Genomic DNA, 26,562 nt, shown 5'->3' with positions numbered 1-26,562 from the left:
TTCCCCGCCCCCCACCCCATTTTTTTTTAAAATAGGATCTTAGAGGTGGTGGCGCACACCTTTAGTTCCACCACTTGGGAAGCAGAGGCAGGGGGATCTCTCTGAGTTTGAGGCCAGTCTGGTCTGCAAGAGCTAGTTCCAGGACAAGCTCCAAAACTACAAAGAAACCCTGTCTTGGAAAACAAAAAACAACAATAACCAAAAAAAAAAAAAAAAAAAAGATCTTAGTATGTAGCCCTCACTGGCCTGTTACTCTCCATAGAGATCTAGACTGGCCTGATACTCAGAGATCCACTTGCTTCTATCCCCAGTGTAGGGATTAAAGGCATGCTACTATACCAAGTTCTTCCCTCCCTGCTTCCCTTTACTAAAACTGCTGATCTGATCTGAGATGATGTTTTAAAGTTAGGATATATGATTCATCCAACTCAGAATGTGCTATTGATTAAAATGCCTTACTAAATTTGTAAAATAGTTTTGACTTGCTGGCTTATGACTTTGATGGGAAGAATATACTTTCAGTATTTCCTTCCTTCCTTCCTTCCTTTCTTTGAAGATTTATTTATTTATTATGTACACAGTGTTCAGCTTCCATGCCTGCAAGCTAGAAGAGGTCACCAGATCTCATTACGGATGGTTGTGAGCCACCATGTGGTTGCTGGGAATTGAACTCAGGACCTCTGGAAGAGCAGTCAGTGCTCCTAACCTCTGAGCCATCTCTCCAGCCCTCAATATTTTTCTTTTTGTTAGATGTTTTGATTTAAAATCATGTACTTTGACATTTATCATAACTGAATTTATTTAAAAGTCTAATGGCCCAGTATGTTGATACTTAGAACTGTCTGACATTTGTTAGAGTAATAAAGCTTTTTATTTGGAAAGCACATTTAAAATTTATCATTTTGTATTTTTCATGCTTTTAAGCCTGGAACCAAGAAATGTAGGCACATCACATTATGTATGTGAAATATGTTATTACCTTCCCCTTTGACTGGAAATTTTTTATTTCTTTTGTCCATTAGATTGAAAGTGGAGCTGTTTGGAAGCAAGTCTACCAAGACCTTGGGATCCCTGTCTTAAATTCAGCTGCAGGATACAATGTTAAATGTGCTTATAAAAAGTAAGCCAGTGTATTTGATGTGACTATCTTCAATATCCTACCTAGAAAACAGTATCAGATATATCATTTAACTTAAGCTAATTTAGAAAAAAATGGAAATTTTTACCATAGAAATATTTCTAGATATCTGTAAATCTAAAGTCTGTAAAGAAAACATTCAATGCTAGGATCACTTGAAAATTACTACATAGAAATTAAAAAGCTAATGTCTCAAAGCCAAAAAGATGCCATTATTACCTGTTGGTAATCTTTGATCCTGTAAGGTTTTCCTACATCTTTTTACTTAGATAAAGAGAGTTATTACAGTTTACCTCTTAGGAGTACTCTGCTGATGGAATGAAGTTTACTAAAGCTCCTGATACCTGCGTATTAGAAAAACTCAAGAATAGATTTTTATCATTAATAATTTTAATAGCTTCCACTAATCTTCTGATAGCTACTGTTGTTACTTTTCTTTAGGTTATAACTTTTTACTCTTACCACAGGTATTATGTTTTAAGTTCTTTGAGAGCCTCATGTGTGTTCTGACCATATTCACCCCCAATTCACTCTTTCCCAATTCACCCTCCTTTCCTTCTTCACCCACTCAATATTCATTCTCTTTCTTGCTTACTCACTCTCTTCCTCCACTTTCCCTCCCCCATATCCTTCAAGACCAATTTGCTGCCCAGTATTCTTGGATGTGTGGTCTTCTACTTGGAGAGTGGTTCACTTAACTACTATAGACTATACTCTGAGAGAAAATTTCCTCTCCTCCCAGCAGCTAACATTTGCCCATAGATCCGCAGCTTGGGTGGAATCAAGTACCCAACTCTTCTTTCCTTACTGAGATTTAGTCTGACTTAGGCCTGCATGGGTTTGCATATTCTGTTCCAGTTCCTGTGAGTTCATGTGTGTACCTGCCCTGCTGTGTCAAGAAGACACTGTTTATTTGTAGTCATCTACCACCTCAGGCCCTCATACTCCTTCCAGCCCTTCCTTCCATCCCTTCCACTGTGATCTTTGATTCTTGGCTGGGGTTTATGCCCTCTCCCCACTTTTATTTTTTTTCCTGTGTGAATGACCATTTGGCAATCTCTTATTCTCTGCACCTTAGCTGTTAGCTAGTTGTGGGTCACTGTGAATAGGAGTTTCTCAGGTAATCTATGAGTATAATGATAAATCATTAGTAATTAAATACTATGCCCATTTAGCTGTGATAATAATAGTAGGCTCTCCTCTAGTTCCTGTGACCTGTCTAGCCATAGGTTCCTAGCCTGATAACGGTACCCAGGTATGGGTTTTATTCTATGAAGTCGGACTTAAATCTAATCAGAAAGTAGTTGCTTTACTTCCATAATGTTTGTACCACTTTTGCACTCGTGGACATGCCTTTCCAGGCCAGTCATTATTATAGCCTGAAGGGTTAAAAATAACTGGGATGAGTAAGGATACTTTTCTTTTCCAGTAGTTTGCATAGCACCTTCTAGCACTATAAAAGTGAGCATGTAGGGATGAAGCGTCCACATTTGTAATAGCTTTATTACCGTGCCCTATTACTCAAGCCTGTGGAGTCTTCAGCAAAAGGATCTTACAGTCCAGTTTTGAAGAGTAATAAAGAGCCATGAAGTAGCCTGTAGGGATCTAGAGAATGTCAGGCCAGTAACTTCAAAGGAAGTAACTCATACCTCCACTGGGCTTTTTATTTACTACCATTGGTGTCTAGTGCAGGCATTGTCGTCCTGTTATAGGTAATTTATTTTCAAGAGGGCTTTGGTGTTAGTTATCCCTCCCCCATTCCTTTTCCTAACACACCCTCCGCTCCCACACTCGTTTAACCCTTCATATTCCATTATTCCCTTTTAACTTTTTAAACAAGTGTATTCTACTCTCTTCCTTAAAAGTCCCTTCCTATGACTCCCTAGTAATTCCCTGATCCTTGTGGGTATTACTAAGAAAATACACATATTTTGAAGGTTCAACAGTAACATTCATAGATAACAGAAAATGAGATTGTCTTTCTGGGTCTGAGTTACCTCACTCATAGTAATTGTTTCTTTCTAGCCCTACCCATTTACCTGTAACTTTAAAAAATTGATTTATTTTATTGGATAAAATGTTAATTTGTGTTTTTTTTAAAGGGGGAGGGAGAATCTAGGCATTGTGGCCCACATCTGTAATCACAGAAATTGGGAGGCTGAGGTAGGAGGGTCAAGAACTTTGGTGTTACGTAATTATACTTTTTCTCAGTAAAAGTTGAGATAAATAATTAAAATGCATCAAAGGGAGTATATAATCTAAAACATGGATATGTATTAAATAACAACTCTGTAACTTGGGCAAGGAAATGCATACTTGTGACCCCAGGAGGCTTCCTCATATCCTCCAGCTTCAGGCCACCTCAAAAGATGAAACAAAAAAAAAACAATCGAAGCAACTCCAACTCCCCATGCTGTTCAGTAATATATTGGAATGTTTCTTAACAAAGGTATCTTCTTTATGTCTTTCTAGGTACTTATATGGCTTTGAAGAGTACTGCAGGTCAGCTAATATTGATTTTCAGATGGCATTGCCAGAGAAAGTTCTTAATAAGCCATGTAAGGATTGTGAAAATAAAGAAATAAAAGTTAAGGAAGAAAGTGAGACAGAGGTCAAAGAAGTCGATGTGGAAGACAATAAGAACACGACACCAAAAGAGGAGACCCCTGCGGAGGATGAGAGTGAGAGAAAAGAGAACATCAGACCCTCTCTGGTAACCTGACAGTTTCCGGTTTTCACTTGTTGTCTTGAAATGTTTTCTACAGCCTTTGTAAAGTTCCCTTAATTAATTTACTAGTATATTACACAGTATTATAGTTCATTGTATCTTTTGTTAGTTTTTGATATGCTGGGGCTTAAACCCAGAGTCTTAAACTTTCCTACCGAGCTATATCCCCAGCTCTCAAATGTTACTTTAGAAAAGCTTTTATAGTAACTATTCAAACTGAGTTCTAGCTATTTTCATGTAGTGTGTTCTTTATAATGTAGGAATCTCTCTCTCTCTCTCTCTCTCTCTTTCTCTCCCCCTCTCCCTCTCCCTCTCCCTTTTCTTTTTTTTTTCTTTTCGTTGGATTTTTGACAAAGGGTTTCTCTGTGTAGCTTTGAAGCCTATCCTGCAACTCTGTAGACCAGGCTGGCCTCAAATTCACAAAGATCCGCATGCCTCTGTCTCCCAAGTGCTGGGATTAAAGGTGTGCACCACCGTCTCCTGGCTGAAATATAGGAGTTTCTTACAGAGCATGTTTGTTTGATCAGTAGTAATAGCTGTGTCATATTGGTTGGCACCTCTCATTGCTGACAGCTAGGTCAGGGATTTATTTAGGCTTATGTTTTTACTGTTGTTGGTTTAGTTCTTTTGATCTTTCTCTAGGGAAGTAAAAAGAGTTTATTAGAATCTATACCTGCACAGTCTGATCAAGAAAAAGAAGCCAGCATTAAAAAGCTAGAAGAAAAGGAAAACTCAGAAGATAAAGACAGTGACACAGCTAGGGCAGAGGAGTCCCTCAGCACAGAGGTAGATGCTGAAGAAGAGCAAGCACGATCTGGGTAAGATACTTGATTTGGCTGTGATGCATTTTGGCTGGATACAGTTTTATTATTTGCTCTTGTAAATGCTTGAAACTAAATTGATGAAGTATAGAAGAGTTATTTGCATTCGTCAAGAAAAACTAGTTCCTTCAGAGACCCTATTAATATGAATTGTTGAAAAGATCATAGTTTTTTGATCTATTCTTGCTCTCACCATGGAAATTTATCAATAATTTTTTTGAGGGAACAATGCTTTTCACTGCACTAAAGTCTGCTGCTAACTGGGTAATAAGTCATGAACATGATCCACTGACTGTGGGGTTCGAGGGTGTATGTGTATCTTAAGCAGGGAGTGTTTGGGCCATTTTGCCTGTGTGTAGTGAGTAATACTTACTTGATTTGGCTACTTGAGAATGTTGACTTAATGTTCTGCTGGTGAGTTCTTGGTTTTGTAGGTAATCTTTGATTTTTATCTCTGTGTCTTTAAAAAAATCATAAGCATCTATAGTGCTAGGAGCTCTTTTAAATATAGCCAACTTTTTCATTTTAGTATTTTAAAAACTTATACAAATAGGGAAGGAAACAATTAAATGTGATCAGGTAAATATAGTAAGACGTGATTTTTATATTTTGTTACATATCTGTATATATGTGCATATTTGAAGTATACCATACTGTTATTGGATATTATTGCAGTTAAGAAACTTAGTGAAGATTGGGAGTTTTTACTGAAACATGTTGATTAGTTTAGCTTTCTGAAATATAGAAAAAAAGCAATACAAATGTATAGTTATACTCTAAGGTGGAGCAGGACAGTACAAGGTTCAGATGAATAGAGTAGAACATGTGGTGTATGGCTTCATATTGTTTGTGTAGAGAATATTAGAAGTGTTCCTACCAGAAATTTCCAATTCAGGAAAAAATTCATATGTAACTGTCAGCTAAAAATCCGAGAGCAACAGTGTTTTTGAAGTATTTTCTACTGTTCACAGATACTTGCTACTCATTCTTCTTTGTTGTCACTAAGAGTCCAACTTTAGTCAATAAATTCTGTTTTAAAGTTTTGTCTCTTTAGCTTTTCAGTTGTATGAGTTCTTTATGTACTGCGAATATTCATGAGTACAGTTTTGGCCTGCACACTGATGATAAAGTCAGCCCTGTTCATGTGAAGCTAACTGCTTGCATAGCCTAGGCATATAGAAAGCTAGCCTCTCTAGGTTTATATAAGTGCACTCTCTGTTTGTTCGGTGACACATTTCTAAGCATGTATCCCTTTTATTAAGTAAGGCATGACTATTCATACCACAAACTGAAGCTTTCCTTTTATGAACACCCACATTTAATATTATTTAAACATATGAAGAAAATGACTATGAAAAAGTGCAGTTGTGTTGCTTAACCACACGTATGCTCTGTGAAACTGTTGTTAGGCAATTTTATTGTTGTGTGTAACATGAAATGTGTCTTTACACAGATTAAACTGGCTATGACATCACTAAGCAGCATAATCTTAGGGGCCACTCACTGTATGTGCAGGGTCAACATGACTACTGTGTGTTTTCTTATCTGCCCTGTTGTACCTCTAGAGTTCATCTGCCCTTCCGTTCTCCTGCCCTGCTGCCTCCTTTCCAGCACTGCTGCGCTAACGTGCCTGCCAAATCATTAACGGCTGGTTTCCACACAGAGTGCAGGTACTCTCGACCTAGAGATGATTAGTTTCTGGCAGAGTGTCGTAGGTCAGAGCAAGATTTTATTGTAGTACTCATAATGGCATATTACTTAAAATTTATGAATTGTTAGTTTAGTTTCTGGAATTTTCTATTTAATATTTTTTAACTAATAGTGATTGTGGGTAACTAAAACTGGGGAAAGCAAAACTACAGATAAAGGTAGACGCTATAATTGCTTTCTTAGTTTTATCATTAAGTGCTGATAGAATATTTATTTACAATTATAAAAAATTAAACACATTGGGATATGAGGTCTTTTTTGTTTTGTTTGTTTTTGGTATTTAATTATTCCCTGCTTGGTTACTATCAAGAATTTTCTCTGTCCCAACTCCAAAGTCTGGGTTAGGAGACTAAAAAGGTTAATACTTAGAAACTGCTTGGCTTGGTGCTTGCTCTTCAGTGCGTATTTGTCATACTGTGGCTTCGTTTTCTTCTTACATTGTGAGTAGTAATAACCGACTAGGGAAATGTTGCATTTCTCTGTTGATTCAGGTGAGAAGTTTGACATAGTTTGTTTCCTAAGCATTGTTGTTCTTAGAGAAGAAGATACATAACTTCAGGACTGCCAGGATTGCTTACTGGGTAAAAGTGTCTGTCCTGGAAGTCTTGACTGCCTGTATTGGAGTCCCAGAACTCACAGTGGAAGAAGAGAAATGACTCACTACACTTGTCGTCTGATTCCATACTTGCCCTGTGGTCCAGTACTCTTGTACTCACATAAACATACATTAACCATACTTTTAAAAAAGAGAAATGCGTACGTATGTGTGCTTCTATGTAATACATTTATCAGCTTAGTTTTCAATGAGTATAATTGATATTTTCAGGAAATGCTTTTCTGAGCATTCTATGCACCAAGTTCATCATTCACTCTTCGAAATTGCCAGCGATACCTTTGAAAATAAAAACAGAGCAGTTTTCTTTTGCTAATTGCCAGTATTTATGTTGTTTGCTTTTTTTGACCTTTAGTCTGTAGTTTAATAAAATTTCATTTAGTTTGTGTCTGAGATCGTGCAATTTTTTAAATTTTCGATTGGTCTATTTTACAATTTCCAGTGTTCTGTTTCTTCAGTCATTTACAGGACTGTCTTTATGTCTGATAATATTGCTTGTACCCAGTGGGCTCAGTGTATTATTAGTTGGGTATTTACACTAATTTGTTTTGGAGCTTTCTTTCCTTTATACTATGCTCCTCATCACTCCCTTTCTCTTAGATGTCCAGGATGTATTCGTAAGACATGAAGAAGTAGTTGTCTTTAGGAGAGCTCTCCTAGCAGTTTCATTGTTTCATTTAAATAGCACATTCATTTAAGGTTATTTTTAATAATTAAATGCCATCTCTGATTTGGTTGTTATCTTGGCTAGTTAAAATATTTCATATTAGAAATGGTAATGTTTGTTTTGTTTTTCATTTCAGATTAAAACTGTTGTCATTTAGGTCTAGGTTTCTAAATACTGACCAACTTGACTATACCTAAGTCTTTATCTTTGTCTGTTTCTTTGTTTTGAATTTCTGAGGGTCTTTGTATGTTGCCTTTGATCTAGAGATCCTCCTGACAGCCCCCTGAGTACTAGAAGGGCTTACAGTCTTGAGTCACCGCTTCCAACAAAATTGATGGATCCAGTACCTTTGTTAACTCACTCTTCATTCCATGCATCCGTTAGATTTTCTCATTGCCTGTGTAATTATACAGCTGAGACAAATAGCACGAATTCTAATTTTTCTTAATAATAAAAACCCAGAGTTATATATAGGGGTTAATGCTGAAGATCAGAGAAGCAGAACAATCAGCCTCTAGCTCTTACCTCTGTCTCAGACCAGGCAGTCCTGTCTCTACGAAACCTCATACTGCATCTGAGCTTCTGTTTCCTCCTGCCTCATATTCCTATCTCGACCCAGCCATATCATTCCTGTCTCCACCTCCCTAGTGCTGGGATTAAAGGCTTGTGATCACAAGCTGTGTGATCACCTTTGTGTCAGCTCTGTTTTCTCCTTTAGATACATTCTGTCTCCCTAGTGCTGTAATTAAAAGTGTATGCCACCATTGCATGGCCTCTATGGCTAACTAGTGGCTTAATTCTGCACTCTGATCTTCAGGCAAGCTTTATTTGTTAGATTACAAACAAAATATCACTACAGAAACCCATTATCACTGAAAAGATTTTACAAAAGAATGTAAAACTGAAATTAGTACTGCAGGGACTTTTCTATATCTGTTTTCATTCATATGATCACCATTTTTAGCTACGAAGTGATGATAGATCCTTTGTGAGAGAGACTTATTAATAGTGTACGCTTAATGCAGAGCAGACAAACTGCCTAAATATAACACTGAATTATATTGAAACTTATTTTATGTAAAACTAGTGATTGGGAAGATTCGGATATGGAGATTTTACTTAACTTTTTCAGTACAAACTAAAGAAAAACTTTAAGCTGGCATGGTGAAGGCTGTGACAGGAGGATCACAAGTTCAAGGCCAGGCTTGCCTGCATAATGAGACGTCTCAAAATACTAGTTGAAAAGAAAAACAGGAATATGAATTCCCGTTTTAGAAATTATATGATAGGAATGATGAAAATAGCTTAGTACTCCTAAGTGTGGGATAGTTTGTGTTTTAGTTTTCAGTATTTGGAGTTGGCCTCTCAATTTTCCTACTTAAAAAAAAAAAAATTCAGGTTAAAAGAATCCATGCAGGAAAGTTTAGTAGATACCTGGTAAAAAGCAAAATTTGTGATATTTGCATAGATGTGATGTTTATGTGACTGCAGTAGGACATACCTGTGAAACTTAAAATTATATTTATTTCAACATTTATTTTTGTTTAATCATTCTTCAGTTGGGAATATTTGTTTTAGAATAAGTTTTAATCAGAAAATGGCAGTTAAGTGTTTGTGCGTGTGTGCGTGCGTTTTTATGTCAGCTGAGTGGTAAAACCCTTCTGTAATAAAATTCGAGAGAATTGTTAGTTAGCCATACTAGTTTCCTGCCATTCAACACAACTTATGGTCTTTTGATCTTTTTGACTGGTGGAAATCAATCATTCAAACTTAATCTCTCTCTCTCTGTCTCTGTGTCTGTTGTTTGAGCAGGGTCATACTATGTAACCTGGACTGGCCTCTGAACTCACATTGATCCTCCTTCCTCATCCTCCCAAGGACTGGGATTTCAGTAAAGGAAATTTTCTTTGAATGAACATATTTTTGCTTCTTCATTTTCTTCTAAATAGATCTTTCTGAAACTTATCCTCGCACAGGTTTTAAGTTTTTAGTGCTAACTTGAAACTCAGAGCATTTTATACACATGGAACCTGCTGTTCTGGAACAATCACAGCCACGATTTTTATCGGTATATGTGGTTTGGAACTGAAACGCATATGAAGTAACTTTTATTAACTCTGCAATTTTTTAAACCTTTCAAGAGATGAAACCAATAAAGAAGAAGATGAAGATGATGAAGAAATAGAAGAGGAGGAGGAAGAAGAGGAGGAAGAAGATGAGGATGAAGATGATGATGACAACAATGAAGAAGAGGAGTTTGAATGCTATCCACCAGGCATGAAAGTCCAAGTGCGGTATGGACGAGGGAAAAATCAAAAAATGTATGAAGCTAGTATAAAAGATTCTGATGTCGAAGGTGGAGAGGTCCTTTACTTGGTGCATTACTGCGGATGGAATGTGAGGTAACTTGAGTTTCAGCTAGTGATTATTACACCACTTCTAAAATACTTTTCTATTTAAAAACTTACATAACGAATTACAGACTTACTAGTATTCTAACTGAAATCACATTAACATTAAAAATATCAAGCTTTTAGCATGTAAATACCTCACTTAATGACATCCTACCACCCTGCTTCGTGTTTTCAGCACTTCACAGACATCTTTAGTGAGTGAAAGATAGATCTAGACAGTTAATTCTAATACATAGAGATTAATAGTGTGTACACTGGAATGAAATGATAGAAAAACCTCACATAGGTAATGGTTTTTACTTTTTGACTTTATCATATCACTACCAGGCTGCCTGCTTTCTCCATTTTAAATCCCCGCACTCTTCTCTGTGGTCTTCCCAAGTCATCACACTCTCCTCCAGTAGGCAAACATTTCAAGGTTGGAATTTTGTAAGAAGCATCACCAATTTTTAAAAGATCTTACTATCAGCAACTACATTACTACTTTTTCAGAAGTCTCAGGGACTTTCTTTACTTGTATCTGTGACATTATAGCTGAAAACCCCTATAAGTGTGCTAAGGGAGAGAGCACCTGCCCATTACTCCTGAGTCCAGGCAATGACAGACTGCTCAGAGGTTGTTGTCAATGACTTGAGATTTTAACTTGCATGATTCTGGGGAGTTTATCTGAAGAGATTGTATTTCAGGTTTATCCAAAATTGAGAAGTCCGTCTTTAAGACAGACCACTTAATTGTCTTTTAACAGAAACTTCATTAATTTTGGAATGTTTAATGTTACATTTGAAATTACTTGTATTAAATCTAGCTTGTAATAGTTGGAGCTTGAAAAATTAAGCTTAGTAGTTTCTACTGGTGGTTTTGCGAAGGGAGTTCTTGTGTATTCCAGAACAATACAGTTGTCAAGCTTTTCAGTTAAAGTTATTCTTGGGGAAGAGGTGTGCCTCATAGGCAGAGTACCTATTGAGTCTTGAGTCCTTCAGTTCATTCTCTACTGTCACATGTATACAAATGCAATATCCAGAAAACATTTTGAATTCTCCATTTCTTAGTAGTACACCTTTTGTTCTGTTATAACAGTGGCAAGTTCTGGAAGTGTGACTTAATCTCATTGCCTTTCTAATTTGAGAAAAGTATAATTTTGGTCTTTTCTAACTCAAGAAAGAAAACAGCAGTTTAAGTCAGTAAGTTCAAACTCATTAAATTTCTTGTCAGTAAGACTAGTAAAGGTGTGGATTTTAAGAAGGCCTTCTTACCAGTGCTTTGAAGTGTAGTTGTTCTGAAGCATAGACTTTATAGATGGTACATGCACCCTTGGATGCAGTCTGTCCTCAAAGCTGTTGGCTCTTCTCTTTATTGCGTGGCAGTTTACTCAAGTCTGATTGATAGCTAGAAACCTCAGATTCTTCCATGGGAATATTCTGTGCAGTGATTTAGTCTTGGGCAGTTTTCATTTTACTGAATCCAGGTGTTAAAGTGATCTTGCTCCTCCCGCAGGTGCATGCAAACTAAGGAGCCTGAAGGCTGAGCCAGCACAGCTTTAGGACCACCACTGAGTAGAGAGGCTTGCTGTCTTTCAGCTATCCTTTCTGTTCTTCATTCTTAGTTACTTTGCTGATTTCAATACAGAAGCAGTTTTTCCTCTTGGCTTATATTGAAGTCAGTGCTTGAAGTTCATGACTGATGAATAAAATTTAAGGCATTATCCAGATCTCACAGCATTAGGGCTTGATTATCTTTACTAATTGACTTCTTAAGCACAAGCATAAGAGATAAGACACGAAGGAAATTATTTCACAATTCAAACATAACTTTTTATAAAACCGATAAAACTCAAGATTTTCTGTTTTTAAGAAAAGATTGACTAAAGAAAAGCATAGTTCTCTTAGTGGTTTTAGAAGGCAAGAGCCAGTTTTTCAGTTTCGAAATTGAGAGAAGGAAAGGAAGATTTTAAGTTGAGGTATTCAGATTTGTAATGACACAGGAAGGAAAGTGATAAAACTATCAAGTCATGCTTGTGCTATTAAGACGGTTGCTGTCTGTTTTGACCTCAAACAGTCTTGTGCTAAGAACTTTGCAAAGAAGACCCTACCCATCTCGATGAAGACCTCGGGGGTGGATCTACATACTTCTGCAGCATAGAGGACAGGATTGTACTTCAGCACAATAACAGTTAATCTCCTTTTAGAGAGCATGACAATGTTCCTGTTCTCTGCAGTAGTTACCAAAGAGTGTCTCATTGATAAACCAGCAAAAACTATTACTACTCTTGTTGTATCTTCATGTCTGAAACTAATCCAAAGGACTGCAACAAATCACCATCAGCTCTTCAGCTATTTCTTACTGCTTTAGCAGTAATACTGTCTGCATTACCATTTAGAAAATGTTAGAGATGAAGCTTTACATGTGGAAGTTGATGAAAACAGCTTTATCGGCAGTCACACTGATTGATGATTGAGGATGTTTTAGGACATTTTGTATGGAGCCATTTTTTGTGTACATTTTATCGGAAATTACCTGTAAGGAGAATTTTTCTTAAAAGAAATAAGAATATCTTAGTTTTTAAAAGTTTTTTATTGTTGATTTCTGTAGTTTTCCTTTTTCTGAGATTCATAAATGTAATTTTCATTTTCCAATTTACAGTTATAAAACATTTTAAACAGATTCTCTCTCTATCTTTGTCTCTCTCTATCTCTATCTAGGTTTTTTTGAGACAGGGTTTCTCAGTAGCTCTGGAGCCAGTCCGCGAACTTGCTCTGTAGACCAGGTTGGCCTCAAACTCACAGAGATCCATCTGCCTCTACTTCCCGAGTGCTGGTATTTAAAGGTGCGTGCCACCATCGCCCAGCCAAAGATTATACTTATACAAACATTACTATTTGAATCAGTTTTTTTTTTTGCTTCCACATGGAAAGAATAAAATGTATTTTATTTAAATTTACTTCAGGTAAATTTGGAGTTCTTGAGCCCAAATCACAAATGACATAATACTGGTAGTGATTTTTTTTATTTCTGATTCAATGATCATTTGCTAAGAACAGTCAGTGCTCTCAATCATTGAACCATCTCCCTAACTCCTACTTTAGCTGGTTTTAATAGTAGATTTTTATTTTTTTCTGCTATGATTTTTAAATTTCTCCAAGTGATGTTAGTATTAGTCTGTTTTGTTATCATGTCCTTGTCATATAATAAATATAGGATTGATTTTAGAAAATAAGGTTATGCATTATGAAAATAACTCACTAGGAGCTACATATGTAGTTTTAGTACTTAGTGTAGAGGCAGGAAAATTGTAAGCGTGGTACCAGCCTGGAGTATATATAGTGCAACTTTTTTATTTCATAATCCCCCCGCCGCCGCCATATAAGATGCCATAAATGTCATTGAATATGGTAGGTAGACTCTTCTGTGTTTCATAACTTGTATTAGAACCATCTAGGTTACTTGGTTTTTGTTTTCTAGATTTATTTTTGTTATTTGTGTGTCTGTGTGAGTGTGTGCTATTTGTGTCCATGGAATCTAGAAGAGGACATTGGATCTCCTTGAACTGGAGTTGCAGGGGTTGTGAGTTGACTGACACTTGTGCTGACAACTCGGGTCCTCTGGAGGAAGTACTAAGCACTCTTAACCACTGAACCATCTCTGCAGCAGCAATGGCTTGTGCTGTATAATATAGGAATGCTTTATTACAGCATACCGATACTGATTCACTAGAGGAATAGGAAAGAGATAGATACTTAATTCTAAAACTTTAATTTTAGTTTTTCTTTGTCTTTGGTTTCTGAGACAGGATCTGGCTATACATAGCTCTGGAATTTGCTTCCATCCTCTTGCCTCTTCCTCCCTACCTTTGGGATAACTGGTGTGGACCACCATGACTTGCTAACTGTGAACTCTACCTAACCTAACAGTAATTGTGTTCTGTATTAGAAATTAGAGAAATCTGAAAATACCATTTTACTTAATATGTTATTTTAAATAAACATGTGTTATGTATTTTAAATATTGCATTGTTAATAAGTATATAGATTTCTCCTTGGAGTGAGGGGAAATAAAACTGCATGTAGGGGCAGATTATGGCGAGGCAGATGATCATAAAGGTATTTCCTGCCATTACTTGTACACTAACTTTAAAAAAATTTAAAAAGACTATGGCAAATTTATCCTTTCTGATCACATTTAGTTGCTGTCTATCAAGCTTTATTTGGCAAACAAAATTTGAGTACCTACTATGTGCCAAACGCTGTGGTAAGCACTAGACATTAAGAAAATGGTCTCTGAAAAGATTTCTAGTCCAGTTAAGGAAACTGTTCAGTGAGATTTATAATGTATAGTTCCTCATCTTCTCTGTCCTCAGTTCCCATTGTGTTTTGTACTTTTCTTGGCCTGTTCTCACGGCTTTATCTGAATTGTAGCTCTTCTTTTTCCTTCCCTGTTGTAGATGAGAGCAGAACCCTGACAACCATGAGCACCCCTCCCCTCGTTTGACTCCCTCTTTGAGCAGCTGATCTGTCTGAAGTAAAACCAGTGTGCCACTCTCCTGGGATGTGAAATTAGTAGTTGTGAGCCTTTATTCCTTCCTTTCTTTTTGTTCACTCTCTGACTTTCCTGTCCTCACTTACAGTGGTACCTTTGATTTTTTAATCTCATTGAGAAATTGAAATGCGAAGAAAATTTCTACTGACTTATACTGTAGCCACCCCCTGCCTGCATCTACAGGCATGCTATGTGTTTGTCATGTCTAGTCACAAGTTAATGTCATGGTACTATACAGATGTATAATAAAAGACGGACCTATTTCTTTTTTTTTCTTTTTTTTTTTTTTTTTTTTAGTTTTTCGAGATAGGGTTTCTCTGTAGCTTTGGAGCCTGTCCTGGAACTAGCTCTGTAGACCAGGCTGGCCTCAAACCCACAGAGATCCGCCTGCCTCTGCCTCCCGAGTGCTGGGATTAAAGGCGTGCGCCACCACCACCCAGCTGTATTTCTTTTATCTGTTCAAATTACTCCCACTAAAGACTACCGCTTACTTCTTCTGTCTCAAACAAAATCTTGTCTTTAGCCTGCTTGGTTCCACTGTGCATCACTCCACAAACTATTTGACAGTGTTGTCTGCATCCGTCCTCTGTGTTCTTAATTCTGAGTAAGCCCACGCTGACCAGGCCCCCAATCCCGTGCCTCCAGAACAGTGCTTACTTACCAGGACCACTAGTTTTGCCATCCAGTCTTGCTTTATCAATGATGTCATATCCACCTGATACTCCTTCGATGATACTTTTTGCCCAGGTTCGAGTTGTCACAGCGGCACCCATTTTTACTTTCTTTCCCTAATTTTCTTTTATTTTATTTCTTACTTGTAAATGAAAGTGTTCTCTGTTTTAATTTGTTCTATTTTTTCTTTTGATAACTATTACAATTTGTTACTTAGTATTCCTGTTTTTCTAATCATAATGTGATTCAGATAATGAATTTTTATGAACTCAGAAGTAGAATTTTTCTTCAGAACACTGAGCCTATCTCCTTGTTAACAAATGAGAGATGGATTAAATTTTGTTGGGAGTCCTCATTTCTTTCGACTTTTTTCTTTTTCTTTTGTCCTTTCAAAATTTTTGAACTGTTACTTTTCAGCTTAATTTTTCTATTCTTTTCTTGACTAGTTTATCCTTGTTTACTGTAAACTAGTCAAGAAAAGAATAGAAAAATTCTTTTCTAGTGTTCTGGTTTTATCAGAACACTAATTCCATTGAGTGGAATTAGTGTTCTGATAAAACCATGCAAAATCATTGTGTTCATGCTTTGAGATTAGTACAGTAATATGATAAAAGGACAGCAAATACTCTGGAAAACCGTCTGTTGTACTCCTGTAGTGTAAAAGTTAAAAGCCCATAAAATGAACCTTAATTAATAATGGTTTGTAAGGAAGTATCTATCTGTAAGCTTGTTTTAGGAGAGATTGACTTTTGAATTAAGCATAGTTTAGGAGTACAAGTGAAAATCAGCACCAACTTCATGAAAAAGATTAACCTTCTTTGAATTTTCATCTAAAACTGTTGACAGACCCAAACCTTGGTCTGTCCTATTGAGTATTTATAGGTTGCAGGCGTTTTCAAAGCATCCACTTGGACATATTCTATGTCTAATAATTTACAGATTAACAAAAACATTTGTTTAAATATGTACAAGTACAATTAATTTCCTAAACTTAATCAGTTATTAGAAAAATTCTTCTTTGGGTATGCTCATAAAACTTAGTATCTTCATCATCACAATGCGGTGAGTGCCACAGTTTTTAGCTAGCCATTTGCAGAGATCTTAGCTTCGTTCATATTGTGTGATACTTTTTTTTGGCATTACCTGTTCCCTCTCCCTGCAGTCCTATACTAATATTAAAATCCCTAGGAAACTCTATTGCTAGGATGACACACTGTTTCGTTGAGCTGTTTAAATGCAAGAGTGCTGTAATATTCACATTTCTATCATTCTGTTGTTATGTTCTCTTGGGAGGTGGTGATAAGGTCATATGTAGCCCAGGTTGGCCTCAAACTTTCTATGTAGCTGGGGATGACCTCTTGATCATCCTGCTCCATCTACTAAATGCTGCACTTAGAGATGTATTCTACTATGCCTGGCTCTGCTATCTTATTCTTTATTGTGATGAATTCTCTGGATTTCATGTCACTGGATTTAACAGTTGAGGGGTATAAAATAATGTTGACAACAATTTTTTAATAATGATTGAGTGCCATTTAGAATTTTGATATTTAACTTATTGGGTGATCATTTGTATTTTCTTTGTAATAACCTTTACATATATTTCAGATAGTTTTTAAGAATTATGTCAACTTGGTTCTGCTCTGAAAGTTTTATTTTTGCTTTGCTTTATTTTGTTTTGTTTTGTTAAGACAGGGTCCCACTCTTGTAGTTCTAGCTGGCCTGGAACTCACTTATGTATATCAGGCTGTCCTTGTACTTACAGATATCTATCTTTGCCTTCTAAAGTGCTAGAATTAAAGGCATGCACCACCATGTCCAGCTGTTCTGAAAGTATTTTTAAAACATCTGTTTCTGTGTATAATTTGTTTTTTTAAAATAAAGGTATGACTGAGTATATATTATGGTATGCATACAATATTTCTTTGCAAGTTGTGCTTCAGAAGATCTGTGTTGAAGGTGGGCATAGTCATCATTTTGGTTAGTATATTTGGTAGACTAACATTGTGCTGTTTGTATTATTGCCAAATGATTGCTTAGATGATTTGCCAATACAGCCAAACAAAAGACATAAGCTTTTTAGAACTTCTCATTTTCTCTGGTGAGAGCAAGTACACAGTGGTCTCTGAATGGTTTCCTTTAGCTTTGTGTTAGTACTTTGAACACATTTTTAAAAAGTCAAATCTGCCATGCCTGCTTCTTTCAGAAGGTTTGTATTGTTACTTTTACTGCTCTGCACTGTCTTCTAAGTTAAATTGTGAGCTCCTAGAAGACAAGGGCTGTGTTGTGACTTCCTGCTGAATATGCTGAGATGTGTTAAATAAGTAAGTTTATCTATATATGTTTTGACCATTTTTATGTGTCCTACAAGATACCTGAGTCCTTTGTGTTAGGTAATTTCAGTAGATATTGTCTCAGATTTGGCATGTGTACTTTGCCTAGCAGTTTAGATGTATATCAGATGCTTACTTACCTGGGTTCTCTATGTAAGATTAATTATTATATAATGTACTAATAATGTAACTTAAAAGCTGAGGCTAACCAGACTTTTTTTTCCCCCTTATTGACAGTACTAAGGCTCAATCTAGAGCCTTGCTCATGTCCAGCAAGTGCTTAACCACTGAGCTTAATTAAAATAATCAGACATAATTTGCTTAAATTTCATATTTTTGTTTCTGTTTTTCCAGCTAGGTTTTCTCTGTGTAACCATCCTGGCTGTCCTGGAATCACTCTGTAGACCAGGCTGGCCTCTAACTCAGAGATCCACCAGTCTCTGCCTCCTGAGTGCTGGGATTAAAGGCGTATGCTACCACTGCCCTGTTCAGTATTTGGTTTTGAATGGAAAAAAACAAAACCCAGTAATAGTCCTCTTTTCTGTTGCCCTGCGAATGTGACCTCTTCTTGCTATGAAGAGGCCAGTTACTGTTCCTTGGTACTTTTAGTGAAAGTCTGGGTGCCTCAGCCTTCCAGTCTCTCCACTTTCTCTAGTAAGAGCCTCCAGAAGACAGCGATGTGTTGTGTGAGCCAGCGGGTCAGGTGGTGCTTCTCTCTTAGTTCTTCAGCCTCTTTATGCCATGCTGGCTGATGAAGAGGAGGGATATAATTACTTAGCACTAAAGGGTTCACCTGAAGCTAATCTGTTGCTCAGAGTTGCTAGTACAGTCTTAATGTTCTGTCTGCTCAGTGGATATCCACATTGGAATGCATCCCGTAGTGTCTCGATTCCCTGCATATTTTGAGTCTCTTTTCTAAAGTCCCTATGACATTTTCGCCCATACTTTGTTTTCATTCATACTCTTCTATTTTCTCCCTCATCTCTCCTTCCTTTCCTCACTCACATTGCTCTCCTTTCATGTCACATGTATTCTGTTACCCTCTTCTCCTCATTAAGATATCTCTCAGCTGGAGAGATGACTCAGAAGTCAAGAACACTGACTATTCTTCCAAAGATCCTGAATTCTATTCACAGGAACCACATGGCAGCTCACAAACCATCTCTAATGGGATTTGGTGTCCTTTTCTGGCATGTAGGCATGCGTGCAGACAGTACTCATACATTTAAAAAAATACATAAATTAAGAAAAGAAACCAATGGAAGTATCTCTTCATGATTTCCATTCTAATTTCCTAATCCTTACACTCTTACATACATCTAAAACTTAAAGTCTAGAGTCTACATATTCGAGAAACCATGAAATATTTTTTCTAAGCCTGGCTTGTTTTATGGATTTCTGATTATCCATTTTCTGGCATATATATGATTTTACTTTTATCTATAGCCTGATAAAATTTCGTTATATATGTATATGTGCCACATTTTTATTGTCTATTCATGTGTTAATGAATAATTAGGTTGCTCCGATTTCCTAACTATTGTGAATGCTGGTTATTCTGTGTGATTCCTTTTTTTTTAAACATGAAAAAAATTTTTTGGCTTTATTCTCTTTATGTGTCTGTGTGTGGGCACGTGTATGTGAATGCAAATACGCTCAGACTCTTGTCTGTGCACTCTTCTGCTAAGCTATCTCCCAGCTTTCTGCTGTTGACTCTTAAAACAGTAATTAACTGGGGGAGCCTCGTGTGCAGGGATCATCAGGATAGTCAAACGAACAAGGTTGCTCATGTTTGCAGGACATTCTTTTATTCTGGTTTCTTGTTAATGTTGATTTGGCTTGGTGTGTTTTGAAACAGTCTCTCTATGTAGCCAGGTTAGCTCGGAGCTTTCCATCCTTCCGTTTTGGCCTCCTGGGTGTGATTAGGTGTGATTTAATGTCAGCTCCAACATTCCAGTATTTTTTGTTTTTGAGGTAGGGTTCCACTATGTAGCTTCATGCTGGCCTGAAACTCCATTTGTAGACCGGAGAGACCTCAGACTCAGAGATTTTCTTACTTTTGCTTCGGACTGTATGCTAGGATTAAAAGCGTATACCACAATACCCAGCAATTCTAGTGTTTTTTAAAGATGTACTTTGAGGGAATTGCTCTGTAGGTGAGCCTGGCCTTGAACTCAGAAATCTACCTAGTCTGTCTCCCAAGTGATAGGATTAAAGGCAAAGGCATGTGCCATTGTCACACAGCTGTTTTTCTCTCTTAATTGAAAATTTTCTTATTTTTGCTATTTTCTTTAAAAACATGGACCTTTAAAAAAAATTTTTTTGGTGTTTTAAGATATGTGAATTTCCTATAATCCCAGCACCTGAGTCAAAAGCATCAGGCATTCAAGGTCAGTCTTCGCTATGTAGCAAATTTTGACCAGCTCATGCTACGTGAAACACTGTCTCAAAAGCAAAACAAGAGGCCAGCCTGGTCTATAGGGCAAAGTTCCTGGACAGCCAGTACTATATCAAAAACCCTGTCTCAAAAAATCAAAACAACAAAAAAACTAATACTTTAAATGGATGTGATGATACTTGCCGTTAGTCCCAGCACTTTGGAGGCAAGTTTGAGACCAATCTGGTTTACAAACAAGTTCCAAGACAGTCATAGAAACAGAGAAACCCTGTCTCTAAAAGTAAATAAATAGGCTCTTATATAGAAATGATTATTCACAGTATAAAAGGAGTTTATGTGTGTTTTGTTTTTGAAGTGCACACACCATTTCACAAGGTGGCTTGAAATTGGTTCTGTTTATATGTTGTTTTATTTTTCAAGACAGGGTTTCTCTGTGTAGCAGCTCTGGCTGTCCTGGACGTCAGTTTGTAGATCAGGCTGGCCTCGAACTCACTGAGATCCGCCTGCCTCTGCCTCCCGAGTGCTGGGATTAAATATGTGCGCCAACATGCCTGGCCCGGTCTGTTTTTAAATTTATTATTTGGGGTGTTACATCTATGTGGGATCCCACAGTATATGCATGTAGAAATTAGAGAACAATATCTTGGAGTCAGTTCTCTTTCCACGTTTATATAGGTTCTAGAGGTTGAGCTCAGGCAGGGCTGTCGGGCTTGAATGTCAAACGATTTTACTTGCTGAGCCATTTTACTGATCCCTTTGAGACAGGTTCTCGCTCTCTTTCCAAGGCTGGATCGACTTGGTCGCCTGTGTTAAAATGATTATCCTCCTTATCCCCTCAGGAGGCTGAAGCTCTAGATCCAACCAATACCCTGTTCATGCCTATAAAATTTGAGTATCTCCAGGATATGTTAGGTTTGGGAAACCAACATTCTACCTTTTAGGTATTCTTTGTCCCTAAATGGATTTCTTAAGCATACTGCAGTTTGCCTTCTGTGAAAGGCAAAATGTGCTGAAAATACTACTATAGCAGGATAAATAACAAAGGAAAAGTAATACTTGGTTTACAACTTTCCCAAGTATTATATATTTAAGCCTCAAAATCATTTATGGTATGTGACTAGTAAGAGAGACATTGAGATGTTCCCAGAGTACATCCTGTAACTGACCCCATTCTCTCTCTCTCTCTCTCTCTCTCTCTCTCTCTCTCTCTCTCTCTCTCTCTTTAATGGCCACCATCAGGTTTAATCAATAGGAAGCACAGTGTGATCCTATGTGGAGTTGAGTCAGTGATTTCACTGTGACCTGTGTAACACTTGCCTAAGGGTTACTTTAGATACTTCTAAGCTTTCTGTTTGTCATAACAAAAACACATTTAATCAAATGATGACCTGTGTAATTTATCTTTTTTTTTTTCTTTAAGAGGAGTGGATGCTTTTTGAGATAGCATCTCACTTTGAAATCCAGACTGGTTTGGAGCTCCTGACACTCCCCCTCCCTCTTAGTTTCCTAGAGCCTGAATTATTAAATTTTGTTAATTTAGTCCTTGATTTTCGACTTTGTTATTTTACTATAAATGTTTGTAATAATGAATTTGTATTGTAAACATTTTAAACCTCATTTTCAGGTTCCAGAGTATAATTTTATAGAAGAAAAAGAGAATGATTGAATAATTTTGTTTTCTTTTTCTTCTCCGAGATAGGGTTTCTCTATGTAGCTCTGGCTGTCCTCGAACTCACTCTGTAGACCAGGCTGGCTTTGAACTCTGTCTCCCTGAGTGCTGGAATGATTAAAGACATGCACCACCATCACCCAGCTATGATTGAATACATTCCTGATGTTACTTTTTTTTAAACTTATTTTTTACAGAAAGAATTATTCTTTTTTTGGTATAAATAGTTTTAATTTAGTCAATAATATTTCACACCTTGCAAAATTCTAGAGACTTTGGACATTAGGTTGAGAAGTCATCACAGCTCTTTTGACCCTTTAATGTCTGTAAATGCTTTTTAGAACACAGCAAAGTTGGTAGAATGTTTTTCTAGCATTTTTATCAGCAGCACTTGCCTACTCTAGGTTATTTTGCATTCTCTAAACTGCAGTAAAAGTTTTTCTTTCAGTGTTGCTTAACTACAACATGGTTTCTTGGCATGCCTAGAGAAAAAAAAAAGCCTACCTGCTGCTTAGAAGCAAAAAAAAAAAAGATTGTAATTTCTGAATATTAGTCGTACATTTGGTTTCAATAGATCAGGGAGTGAACCTGGAGAATTTATGAGAGTTTGGTTCAGTCAGTAGCTATATTGACCTTGGGACAGCTAATTTGACTCTTTTATTCTTGATTGCGTACTTATCAGATTGAATTAGGAAATCTCCAAGAGACTTTGAAGTTGTAAGATGTTAGGACTCAATATTTGAGTTTTCCATTTGAATGTAGCATTGCTCCTTCTCTAGCATGTAGCTTATATATTTATGCTCATTTCTTTTAATTTTAGATATGATGAATGGATTAAAGCAGATAAAATAGTAAGACCTGCTGATAAAAATGTACCAAAGATAAAACATCGGAAGAAAATAAAGGTAAGTCTTGATTTTGCTGCACACCATTAGCTGTTCAATACATTTTCCTTCAAAAACAACAACAAAAAAGACAATTAAATGTGCATGTGCTACTCCTGATGTTAATCCCTCTTGAAAAGCTCTATTACCAAATACTAGGTTTTGCTGTAATTAATTTTGTTACTTTTTGGAAAGGTTTTTAAGAACAGTGCTAATTGATCTTTAAGATCTTGTCAGTCTCAATGTTGTATAAACCTATATGACAAAAATCATTTATTCATTTTTTTAAACCTTTCCTATTTCTTGTAATTCACAACTAAGAGCCATCAAGCATTGCAGGTAGGGGATGTGAGTTATTGGAAGTAGATGTGAGGTGAGGAAGAGGAAATGTCTGAAGGCAGAAGACAGTCTGTCTCTTCATCTGTATCTGATTGGGTGCTGGGTCAAAATGTTTTCACCACACACTACATAGGATCTGTGCTCTTGTGTGCAAAATTGTACTGCTGCACATGATAAAATTACTGCTACTAATTATGAGAAATATTTTTAAATATTTTCTGTTTAAAAAGGAAAGGAAGGCTTTAACTTTAACATAGTAAAATTACATATAACAAAAGTTATCAAGCAAGAATTACAATTACAATATTTTTATCTATTTTATCTTTTATCAAAACAAGGGAAATCTATATCTATTCTTCAACTCTATCAAAGACTCCAGAAGGATATAATATTACCGAAGTAAGCAACTTCCAAAATTCTAGAAATGACAGAGACATCTTGCTGCCTGTACAGTCACCCAAAGTTCTTCTGTACCTTTGGGGCATCCATCTTCAGCCTACAGGCTCATAGTAGTTAACATGCTTAGTAGTGGTTCTGAAACTCAGTCTTCTTACTCCACTGAAATGCTGTTAGGTTCCTATTTAGGGACCCTCCATGTGGTCTCAAATGTTGAATGTGTTTATCTTGTTGGCAGTCCTTTTATCACTATAAACTTGAGTCTTAAGAATCTAGTACCTAAAACTCAGGGTTTCTCAAAACTCTTTACACCCTCTTTGTTTGTCCTTAATTGGAAATTATGTACACCCTGCTATATTTAACATTGTTTTTAGTAATTTGAAGAACATTTGTTAAAATGTTTGTTAAAAACCTAGTGTCCTTGTACAACACAAGCTTTGGAATAGCATTGCTATGTAGATGAGTGGGAGTTGCAGTGTTTGGTCATACACATGAAATGTTCTCTCAGTGTCTGTCTCTGTTCACTTCTTGTACTGACCTAAGAATGTTAAAATTCTTGGTCAAAGTGAAAGAGGCTTGTGAACTGTTAAGTTTACAGAGTTTAAAAGGTTTATTATGAATTACTCTTCGGTATTGCACATACCACCTCCCTCTCCCAGGTTTTCTGTGAGGGCCATTGCTGCAGCGACTTTTGACAGCCACTTAAAAATATATTTGAACTTGGACTGAAATAAATTGTTTCAGTGTGCAAGGTAGATTGTAGTTTCTGAGATTAAGTCATGAAGTGCTGAAAAGATGGGAGTAACATTACCGACTGTGGTAGTCCATCTGCCCTTCTTAGGATATTTTGAAAGTTAAACCCTCACTGGACCCTCACTACGGAAGCATGTACCAGAGTCACCCTGAGAACCCATTGAAACAGGCAGTGTGCTTTCACCCTTACCATTTTGATTCATCTTGTTTCTAGGGGTCTGCTTTCCTAGCAAGCTGCTATCTGAAATTAACTGTTACATGTAAGGGAGTATTTCTCCCATGCACTGTCCTTTGGAGACTTGTGAAATAATCACTCACATTTATAGTCTGTCTTTGTAATAATAGGACTTAAGAATTGTTGTTGCGAAGTCACACTTTGGAGAGCCTAAATTGCAAACAAACAGAAAACATCACTTATAGGAAATACCTTATTCTTGACTCATGTTGGTTAGGAGTGTGAGAAAGTATCAGCCTTTAAGTAAGGTAGGAAGGCTGTCTCTGCTCTCACTTTACAGCACGTCAATGTGTGTGATTCCTCCTGTATATTTCAGAGTACAGAACATGACCCTTCCCAATCTGTACTTTACAGTGAGAATGTTCAATTTAATATAAGACTGTTGAAATTGTGATTTGAATCTGAATTTATAGCAGCAGTTATTAGCAATACTTATTTGCTAGTCTTAATCACTTGTCCGGTTTGATCCCTACTTAAGTTGTAAATACAGAACAATTTTTTCATCTCAGTGTTTCCATGAACAGCCTAAAAAAGAATCAAACTTGGTATTTTAAAGTATTTTTTTCTGGTATTCTTTGTTGGTTAAATATTTAATAACATTCTTTGATGTTTCTTTAAAATATGATTAATATTCTTGTTAGTAAGTTGTTCATAATAAATTATAGCTAACATCTAATGCTTTATTTCTTAATCTAGAATAAACTAGACAAAGAAAAAGACAAAGATGAAAAATACTCTCCTAAAAATTGTAAACTTCGACGCTTGTCAAAACCGCCGTTCCAGTCAAACCCATCTCCTGAGATGGTTTCAAAACTAGATCTTGCTGATGCCAAAAACTCTGATACAGCTCATATTAAATCTATAGAAATTACTTCCATTCTTAATGGACTGCAAGGTAAACATAACTGTTGCATGCAAGTATTTGATTTTAATTTCTATAAATGTTTAAATTTTTCTGAGTATAGTGGTACATTACTATAATTCCAGTACTCTAAAAGCTGAGATAGGAGGATTGAGTGTTGAGGCTAACCTGAGCAATATATCAAGAGTCTGTCTCAAAAAATCCACCTATCCCCTCTCCCACCACCCCCAAAAAATTTCCAAAAGTTAAATTCTATAGAAGTAGCTCTGTGGCTTTAGGTTAGTTTTTTTTTTGAAACCAGAATTTGTTGTGTGTGTTAATTGAGCACCTTCAGTGTAGGTTTCTCTAGTTCTTGTCAAACACTATCCTTTGTGTTGCTGTCTGTTAAAATGATAAAGCAATTCTGAAAGTTATTTGTGAAGAGCTCATTTGCATATTTGTTTGATCTTTCTAAGATGCCATTATGGTTAGCACACCTGGTAATATGAAGTAAGTAATAAACAGAGAACTGGGCTGGAGAGTTGACTCTAGTTAAGAGCATGTGTTGCCCTTGCATAGGACCTCAGTTTAATTTCCAGCACCCATATGGTGCCTTATAACCATCTAACTCCAGAATGAAGGGTATCTGACACTCTCTTGAACTTCATGGGCATCAGGCATACATTTGCTATACACACATACATGCAGGCTAAACATTTATCCACACAAAATAAAAATAAATAAATTATATTTAAAAAGCATTGAAGAATTGGAGATTATTAAATCTGGAATGAAAATGGATTGGAGCAGGAATCTGATCTACAAAATAAATTAATTCCTTTACCTAAAATTTTAAACCGCTCATAACTTGAGAGTTTTGGTTTTATTTATTTTGACTATATTAGAAATTAGATTTTTCTCCCTTATTTCAGAAGACTATATATGGATTCATTATATAAATATGCTGCTATATAATATTCTAAAGTTTGTTTTAAAAGTTTTCTAATGTGTCTGACATGTATGAAAAAATTATGTAGCTTAAGGAACAAGAATTGGACATTTCAGTCATGAGCAGGTAGCAGTTAATTAGGTGTGTGGATATAATGTTAAAGAAGATATTGTTTACTTTAAAAAATAATACTGAACATTTAATGTAGGCCTCGGTTTGTGAGAAAACTTAGATTGAGGCTGTCTTTAGTGCTGTTTGGGCCAAGTGTGGTGCACGCCTTTAATCCCAGTACTCAGGAGGCAAAGGCAGTCAGATCTCTTGAGTTCAAAGCCAGCCTGGTCTACATAGTGAGTTCCTGACTAGCCAGTGCTACATAGAAAGACTCTGAGCATGCTCTCTAGGTCATATTCTGATTTCAGACCCTGCTTCACTGAGAGGAAGATTCATGATAATAATACGTTCTTTGGAG

At 36.5% G+C, this 26,562-nt stretch overlaps 1 protein-coding gene across 5 annotated transcripts in view; it reads left to right on the top strand.

Moving 5' to 3' along the window:
- The window catches only part of LOC121432547 (AT-rich interactive domain-containing protein 4B), a 123,246-nt gene that overhangs the window by 82,084 nt on the left and 14,600 nt on the right, over positions 1-26,562 (top strand). For 3 of the 5 annotated variants that reach the window (XM_041630541.1, XM_041630540.1, XM_041630544.1), the window contains exons 14-19: positions 1,023-1,120; positions 3,611-3,851; positions 4,509-4,684; positions 9,819-10,079; positions 22,517-22,601; positions 25,000-25,198. In XM_041630541.1, coding sequence (XP_041486475.1) covers positions 1,023-1,120; positions 3,611-3,851; positions 4,509-4,684; positions 9,819-10,079; positions 22,517-22,601; positions 25,000-25,198 — 1,060 coding nt within the window. The remainder of the gene's footprint in view (positions 1-1,022; positions 1,121-3,610; positions 3,852-4,508; positions 4,685-9,818; positions 10,080-22,516; positions 22,602-24,999; positions 25,199-26,562) is intronic. The other 2 variants (XM_041630542.1, XM_041630543.1) reach the window with 2 other exon arrangements.

This window comes from Microtus oregoni, unplaced genomic scaffold (genome assembly GCF_018167655.1).
Source record: "Microtus oregoni isolate MIOR12 unplaced genomic scaffold, Mior012 000035F_ref0000213, whole genome shotgun sequence".
Taxonomy (NCBI): domain Eukaryota; kingdom Metazoa; phylum Chordata; class Mammalia; order Rodentia; family Cricetidae; genus Microtus; species Microtus oregoni.
Note: the sequence above shows the minus strand (reverse complement) of the source record. Positions and strands in the feature narration are given on the sequence as shown.